Source organism: Balaenoptera ricei, chromosome 21, assembly GCF_028023285.1.
Source record: "Balaenoptera ricei isolate mBalRic1 chromosome 21, mBalRic1.hap2, whole genome shotgun sequence".
Taxonomy (NCBI): domain Eukaryota; kingdom Metazoa; phylum Chordata; class Mammalia; order Artiodactyla; family Balaenopteridae; genus Balaenoptera; species Balaenoptera ricei.
Window position 1 is genome coordinate 26,659,422 of NC_082659.1, and position 8,553 is coordinate 26,667,974.

The 8,553-nt window shown below is 55.5% G+C and overlaps 1 protein-coding gene across 5 annotated transcripts; it reads right to left on the minus strand.

Moving 5' to 3' along the window:
• Positions 1–1,556: 1,556 nt before the first annotated feature.
• Positions 1,557–7,934, minus strand: DUSP26 (dual specificity phosphatase 26). Of its 5 annotated transcripts, none has more exons than XM_059909419.1 (4): positions 7,671–7,934; positions 4,937–5,232; positions 3,272–3,486; positions 1,557–2,403 (listed from the first exon to the last, which is right to left on the minus strand). In XM_059909419.1, exons 2-4 carry the CDS (start codon positions 5,155–5,157, stop codon positions 2,204–2,206), a joined length of 636 nt encoding a protein of 211 aa, XP_059765402.1. In that variant the 5' UTR covers positions 5,158–5,232; positions 7,671–7,934; the 3' UTR covers positions 1,557–2,203. The 5 variants fall into 5 exon arrangements, with proteins under 5 accessions (XP_059765402.1, XP_059765400.1, XP_059765401.1 ...); XM_059909417.1 differs by having other exon boundaries at positions 4,937–5,229; positions 7,671–7,933; XM_059909418.1 differs by lacking the exon at positions 7,671–7,934 and having other exon boundaries at positions 4,937–5,532.
• Between the last annotated feature and the right edge of the window lie 619 nt (positions 7,935–8,553).

Genomic DNA, 8,553 nt, shown 5'->3' on the forward strand with positions numbered 1-8,553 from the left:
GGGGGGAGAGAGGTGAAGTGACCATCACCAGTGCCCTGATGGATATGTGCCAGGGCCAGGGATTCTAGGCTGTCAGATCTTTCGGCCTCATCTCACCACCACTGTAACGTGATCGCAGGATGCAAGTGTAATATTAGAGCTTTCTAATACTGTGTGTGGGAGTTATGCAGTGATTCCCGACCATCAAAGATGGCCAAGCAGGGACTTCCCTGGTGGTGTAGTGGTTAAGAATCCACCTGCCAATGCAGGGGACATAGGTTCGAGCCCTGGTCCGGGATGATCCCACATACTGCAGAGCAACTGAGCCCGTGCGCCACAACTACTGAAGCCCACGCACCTGGAGCCTGTGCTCCGCAACAAGAGAGGTCACCGCAATGAGAAGTCCGCACACCACAAAGAAGAGTAGCCCCCGCTCACCACAACTACAGAAAGCCTGCGCGCAGCAACGAAGACCCAATGCAGCCAAAAATAAATAAATAAATTTATTAAAAAAAAAAAAGATGGCCAAGCAAATTAATGCTTGATAACTATCGTCAAGTGATTTATTGAAAAGGCGATTTATTTATGCCCTGTTGGAGAGTGGAAATCGTTCATCTGTGAAGGTGACTTCTGGCTTTGAGATTCTGAGTTTCTGTACTTTGGGGTAGAATATACACTTTAGATATATTAAGTGATTTTTTTTCCCCCTGTATTTTTCACTTCCTCTTACATCCCATCCCGTTATCCCACTCATGTGGATATTCTGTTCTGGGAACATACCTATTTTGTTTTATTTATTTTATTTTATTTATTTGGCTACAACGCGCGCGGCATGCAGGATCTTAGTTCCCGGGGCGGGGATCGAACCTGTGCCTCCTGCAGTGGAAGTGGGGAGTCTTAAGTACTGGACCACCAGGGAAGTCCAACACACCCTTTTCAAAAAGAGGGATGTGGTGGCCGGCAGTTTGACAGTTGGGATATAAGATCATACTATTCTCTCTGGTGGTGGAGTTTATTTTTTTACTAAATTTACTCAGGAGATTATGTTACACTCCTCAGAGGAAAACTTGGAAAGATTAGAAGAGGAAGCAGTCACATTACCTCTCCTCCCCTCCCCTCCAGTTTCCTGGCACCAGGCAAAGCCCAAACCCATGAATGTGGGATTTAGGGCTGGGATTGATTTAAGATTAATATTCTGCTCTCCTACTAGCATGGGGGACTTGATATAGAAATCAGGTTGACTCTTTGAAAATAAGTTATATTTCTTACACCCCTGAGCTTGTGAACAGAGACCTATTTTAAGCTTGGGAGATGCAGGGTGTGTTCCGAGTCCTAACGCAGTTTGCAAATCTGAATTTTTTTGGTCCTCTGCTTCCCCCGTGTGGACATACACGGAAATAAGTTCAAGATACCACTTGCCCCAGGAGTGTGAAATTGGACTGGGGAGAAACCTCCCCTAGGAACTGGTGGAGGTGTGAAGGCCTGTGAGGGCTTATGGCCCTAGGAGGGAGTCAGGAACTGTTCTCAGGGGACAGGTTCCGACCTCGTACAAGCTGTCAGTGACTCAAGAGGCTTGCTTCGTATTCACCATTTTTATTTTTCCTGGAGACACTTGGATCCAGTAAGCGAGGGATTATCTGCAGGCCCCGAGTCATGCACCTCTGCAGTTCTGGGCCACGACCAGCACCCATGGGCACCGTGCCAAGCCTCCCACGCCTCTTCTTCCCGGGGTTTGGAGTAACAAGTCTGTGGGTTTCTCCCTTAGCTTTTCACACCCTCTCTTCACCGTCTGTCCCTGAGCTACCACCTCCACACGACTCGACACCATCACGTTTGTGTTTGCCGCATCCCTGATTCCTGGCAGAGGTACAGGGCAGGGCTGGTCCTTTTGTTCTGATACGCGGGGAAGGGGAGCACTTGAGCACAAAGAGGGGCTGTGAATCGCCGGGACCACCCTGGCTGGGATCCAGGACTGTCTTCTACCTGCAGCCTACCTGCCTCCTTCCCTGGCCAGCTCCCTCCTGGGTGACTGTCACACTGCCCAACCTCACCCCATCCCCCTCGACAGATAGATAGCAGCTGTGGCCTGGGGCCACGTCCCAGCCCTCTCAGGAGAGAATGGGTTCGCTGGGCCGCCTCCAACCTGCCCCCTGGGCCTCCGCTCTCCAGCTGGGATCCAGGGACCCACAGGCCTGGCCTGACCTCCCTCCCTCCCTCGGCCCCCTCATGCCTCCAGACGCTGCCGCAGCCTGCGGTCCAGGGCCAGGAGCTGCCTCAAGAAGCCCCTGTTGGGGATGATGCCTCGGTGGTCCTTGACTTTTCTGATGGCCTCCACGAGGGTGAGGCGGTGGTACAGCATGAGGTAGGCCAGCACCAGGGTGGCCGAGCGGCTCACCCCCACGGCACAGTGCACCAGGATCCTCCCTGTGAACGCAGACACGAGACACGGCTGGGGACCCTGCGGTGGGCTGGAGGAGGCTGGGGAGAGGGCCCCACGGACAGGCGGGGAGGAAGACAGGTGAGCAGAGGTGCACGGAGGCACAGACTGGTGACGGTAAGAACCCAGATCCTGGCCAGCGGGGGAGCCTGGACCGGATGAGATGGAGAGCCCGCAGCAGCGCAGAATCCGTAAACCCAAAAGGGGCTCGAAGGGAGAGGGTCATCCCTAAGGCAAAACCGAGCTTTGCACCGAGCAGGGCTTCCTTCTACATGTGCTGAGTGCGTCCATGGAAGACCCTTTAAGTCTAACTGGGTCCTTCCTCAATCTCCCAGTCACTTTGGGGTGGATGATTAATAATATATTTTTTTCCTATTAAAAATTAAAAAAAAATTTTTTTTTGGCCACGCTCTTTGGCGTGTGGGATCTTAGTTCCCTGACGAGGGATCAAACCCACACCCCCTGCATTGGAAGCGTGGAGTCTTAACCACTGGACTGCCAGGGAAATCCCAATATATTTTATATATATATATATTTTTTTTTCCTGATCACTAAAGCAAGACAGGTTCAAGGTAGAAATCATTAGAAAGTATAGAAATATATAAAGAAGCCAACAATTGAAAAATATATCGCCCATAATCTTACCACCCAGGTGCAACTTTCCACTCTCTCAACATTTGGGATTATTTCCTTCTTTTTATGGACTGCCTTGAAAAGATGGTTGAGAGGCTAGTTTCCTTTCCTGAGCATTTTATCACATCATTCAAGTCTCTCTCTCTCTCCACACCCAGACCCCTGGGCTGTTCTCTAACCCATTGTCTGTTGGTCCTTCCCTCCTCCTTGCTCCCCCCCTACCTCCCGGCTGGCTCAGTGCCCGGTGGATGAAGTCAGCGGCCGCCTGGAAGTGGACGCTCATATCGAAGGCTGGCGAGTCGTGGGCCTCGACCCCCAGGTAGCGGATGCCCAGCCCCTCGTAGGCCTCGGGTGTCCCTCGCCACCTGCTGTGAGAGGCGTTGAGGACGTGGCTGATGCCCAGGCGACGGAGCTCCCGGTGGTTGTTGGCTATTTCCCTGCATTGAGGAGTGGAGGTTAGGGGGGCGCGGAGCCGGGCAGTGGGACCAGACATCCTTGTCGGTACCCTGACCACTGCCCGGCCAACATCGTTGGCTCCAGGCCTCCACTTCACTTCCTGAGGACCCGAGATGGGCAATGAGCCGGAGTCTTGTCCTGGAGCAAAGGTGGGGAGTCCTGGGGAGATTTTGCCTGGAGGAGAGAAGACTGAGAGATGGGCAAACAACAGCCATGATAACATATTGAAAGAATGCTCTGAGGCAGAAGGACTTTACTTGATCCGTGAAAAGGATTGACAGGGTTTGTGCTTCATGTATGGAAGTACCTACCAACGGTGGAATCTAGCTGGAGAAAGATTGGGGCGCCTTGGGAGAGAGGGACTTTCTTCACACCAGGGTATTCAAGTAGAGAGAGGAAGTCAATGGATAGGGTCTGGAAGCGGCAGAGGGAATCTGAACATTGGATGGGTTGTTGGACCAGCTCACATTTAATGTCCTGCTAACCTTTTTTTTTTTTTTTTAAATTTTATCTTAATTTTTTGGCCATGCCGCGCTGCATATGGGATCTTAGCTCCCTCACTAGGGGTTGAACACAAGCCCCCTGCAGTGGAAGCGCGGAGTCTTCACTACTGGACCCCCAGGGAAGCCCCGTCCCCGTTACTGTGGACTCTCTCTGACGCCCAGAATCTTCTTGTGTTTCGCCAGTTACTCCACGCTCATGGTTACCCTCAGCTCAGCCAACATGATCATATCAAACGCCCTGTCCAGCGCCAACTCCTCAAGCAGAAAGAGCCCTGAACTTGAACCTCCAAGTCCTGGCTCTGCTACTTACGACCCGTGTGACCTTGGGCCAGTCCCAACTTCTCTGAGCTTCCGATGCCTCCTCTGTAACCTGGGGATAGTGGTACCTACCTCACAAGGCTGTCATGAAGATTAAGAGAGAAAAGGCATGTGAAAAACTCCTTGTAGCCTCTAAAGCCCTTGGGAGAGACAAGTGGGGCCTCCTCTTTCTTTGACGCCCTTGTCTCCATCGACCCCATGCACCTGAGTGGGCCTCTGCACACTCTGCGGCTTGGCTTGGTCAACCTTTCGCCTCACTGACCACTGTTCCTGGCCCCAGGGATGGCCTTTTCTCAGGGCACAATAGGTGGAAGGTCAGAGAAGTCATCTAAATGTCCAGCCCTTAGCACTGGCACGCAATCATACATTTTGCTAAATGAATGATATGATTACTTGAACAGAGTCTGTCTGTCCAGAGTTGGGTCTATCAGTAATCCTGTCCAAACTCCCCCAAACCCTCCTCCACTCTGCCCATGCACCCCGTCCCCTCCATCCTCCACGTGGAAACAACAGCACAACTCAGCGCCTCTCTGCCACTCTTCTGCTTTCTTCCTGCACATACACACACACACAGACACTCAGCTGTGGCCCCAGTCTGCTGGGTACATACTGGTCTCCGAGGTAGAGGCCTGGCCAGACCTCGTCGGCGTGGTTACAGGCCGTCTTGCCCGTGTAGAGAAGCCTTTCCAACTCAAAGACGTTGAGGAAGGGATGCTGGACAGCTGGTACCTCTTCCAGGGCCCCTCTCGTGCGAACAGGAGGCCTCGAGCCACTCCGGGAGAAGCGGGCCATAAATGTCACCGAGGCCCAGAGCCAGTTACCGGGGCACATCTCAGAGGCGGCAGGAACCGTGGCAGCCACAGGGGTGGCCGCGGCGATGAGGGGTCGGTCTCCAGGTAGCTGCTGCTGGGAGAGGCAGGGATGTGAGACACACTTGAGCGAGTCTGGAGCAGCTGCTTCCCTTCCCGCCAGCTGGGCTGGCCCCTGGGGAGAAGATTCTCCAGGGACGAAGGTGAAGTCTGGCCCTCCGGTGCGGGAAGTGCTCCGGATGCTCCTCTCGTCTGAGCTGCGGCAGCTCCTTTTCCCTGCTCTTTGGCTCTGCCGGGCAAGGAGGTGGGAGAGTCACATGTCCTTGTTTACGGGAGACGGAGCTGCCCGGCGGCTGAGTGTCTGCTCCGCCACTCCAGCCCAACTCCCAGCGCAGACGTAAACACGCACGCAAGCATTTGGTATTTGGGTGGCAGGGCCCGCTGCCGGAGCCCTTGCCAGCCAGAATCTGGGTCTCGTCTGTCTGAGGCTACAGGCGGAGAGGCTGCAGAGCTGGCAGGGGGGTTGGGGGTGGCTTTGGACCCATCGGGGGGAATTAGCATGAAGACAGTGGCAGCAGGGGCTGTGACACAGCACGCGTGCCTCCTCAGTGCCAGAGGGATGGGCTGCTTTAACCCGTTCCTGCCCTCCCTCTGCCTCAGCGATGAGCCTGCTCTGGGAAGTCTATGGTGGGGATGGGACGAGCGGGGAGTAGTAATAAAGACGAAGTGTCGGTGTTTGAAAACTACTTGCCGAAGGCCCTTGCTGACGGAGGGAAGCGCCAACCTGTGTGCGCAACAGGAAAGCGTCCTCCTTTGATCAGCATACAGATATCATGGATTAAACCTCATCTCTCTGGGTCCAGGCAGGGCTGGAGCATTGTGTGTGTGTGTGTGTGTGTGTGTGTGTGTGTCTGTGTGTCTGTGTGTATGGGTGTATGGGTGGGTGGGGAGAGGAGGAGGGAGGAAAGGGAAGAAATGAGGGATCCTGCCAGGCCCAGGGGCTCAGAGTCTGGAATTAGCATCTGTGTTGCTGGTGGAGTTTAAGTGGCCCTACTTAGCACAACGGGTCCTCAATGAGGGGACTTGGCGGATGCGCCTCTGACTCTCTGTGGACAGCTGGGCCTCCTGAACGTGGGACCACGCATTGAGCTGCAGAGCTGGGAAGGGCCAGCCTTTGAGACTGCCCTGGGAACTTCAGGGCAAGAGCCATGCCCACCCCCCTTCCTCTTCCCCCTCCTCCTCCTCCTTCTCTTTCTCTTCCTCCTCCTCCTCTTCCACTTCCTCCTCCTCTTCCTCCTCCTCCTACCCCTCCTCCTTCTCTTCCTCCTTCTCTTCCTCCTCTTCCTACCCCTCCTCCTCCTCCTCTTCCTACCCCTCCACCTCCTCTTCCTCCTCCTCCTCGTCTTCCTCCTCCTCCTCTTCCACTTCCTCCTCCTCTTCCCCCTCCTCCTCCTCTTCCTCCTCCTCCCCCTCCTCCTCCTCCTCTTCCCCCTCCTCCTCCTCTTCCTCCTCCTCCTCCTCTCTTCCTCCTCTTCCTCCTCCTCCTCTTCCTCCTCTTCCTACCCCTCCTCCTCCTCTTCCACTTCCTCCTCCTCTTCCTCCTCTTCTTACCCCTCCTCCTCCTCTTCCTCCTCTTCCTACCCCTCCTCCTCCTCTTCCTCTTCCTCTTCCTCCTCCTCTTCTTCCTCCTCCTCCTTTCCCCCTCCCCCCTTCTCCTCTCACACTGTGATCCTGACCCTCTGAAAAGGTGGGCTGGTCTGAAGGATCCCCCTCCCACTCCCTGTCCTGTCTTCTGCCCCAGGGACTCAAGGGAAAGTCCACAGTGAGAGGCCATCTTTGTCCTGCCCCCAGCCTGCTTCCCCAGCCACGCTCTCAGCCAGGGCCCAGCTCTCCCCATCCCCCATCCCCCAGGGCCAGAAGAGATCTGGCGCTCACAGGGCAAAAGGAGCAAAGGTCTTAGGATCAGGACCGGAGAGGGGAGACGGGATCTTGGGGTGTTTAGGGAGAGAGGCTGTTTTCCCTGGCTGGTCAGAAGGAGCACAGAAGCAGAGCACGAGAGCCACCACCACCACAGCCATCAGCTTCAACATCATCGCCACCGTCATCTACTTTTCCTCCGCAGGCCTGAAGACCCCACCATCTGGTTCCCAAACAACCTTTCCTGGAAACAGATTCTGCCGCCTGTGTGAAGCTGAACGGTGCAAAGAGAGCGGGAAGCAGACCAGGTGTAGCAGGAGCTCCGTGTGACTCTATTTCTCCCCATTCCGTCACGGGGTGCCCCCCCCCGGGCACTCTCCAACCCCATCCGCAGGCTTCTGGGGGCCCTGGTCCGCCGCCCCCCTCCCTCCCTCTGCGGTCGCGGTTGTAACAGGTTCATGGCTGTCGCCCAGCCCTCGTCAGCCCAGACAGCCTGGCGCGGAGGGCGGAGGGAGGGAGCCCAGGCGGGCCCCGCAGGTTCGCTCCCAGGCCCCTTCCCCCCGCCTCGCCCCGCAGCCCCGGTCCCCGCGCCTCGCCCACCCGCCCCGGCCCCGCTACCTCGGGAGGCGGCGCGGGTCTCAGTCCCGGAGGCAGATCGCAGGCTCAGACAGCCCCACGGCCATGACTCTGCTGCCACCGCCGCCTCGGCTGCCAGCGCCAGACCGGTTGACGGATTAGCATCTATTTTTAAGCCATGACACGCACGTCGAAGCAGGGCTGGTATCAGTGTGCGTGTGTGTCAGCGACACGCAGGGACACAGCCTCACACCCGCTGGCCCGAGTGGACACGCGGCGTGGGCCACGCAGCCCGCACCCCCTGCGGCCCCGCCTCACAGGCATGCTAGTGTGTATGTGTATTTTCGGAGCTGCGCCAATGACAGGCACTTTGCCTAAAGCTGACATTATGTAAGTCGTCCCAGACTGTGTCTTGAGCACACACGCTCCCCCCCAGGCAGCATTAATTACACAGACACGAGGATGATTCCCACTCACTTGTACATTTCTCCTTCTCCGAGAACACCGTGGTACAGATAACTATTGTTCGTAACCCTGATCAGTATTTACTATATACCACGTGCTTCACATATCTTAGCTCATCTTATCCTCACCACAAGTCTGTGAGGGAGGTGATATTGTTATTGTACCCATTTTAGGCAGGTGGAGACGAAGAGGCACAGAGAGGCTAAGTGATCTGCCCAGGGCACGCTCGGCATCGCCAGAGCTGAGCTTCACACCCTGGCTGCCTGGCTGGGAAGTTCAAGTCCTTAAGGGCTTTCTGAACAAATGTCCCCCGCACAGTGGGGAAGGCACAGGATTTCTATCCGGAAAGCCATTTCGGGCAGCTCAGCTCCTAGTGAATTTCCCTTTCCTCCACTCCTGAAGAAATTCATGTGCTGCTTTTTGGGGATATTTAGCTTCACTTGCTTTTCTACCGTAAGCA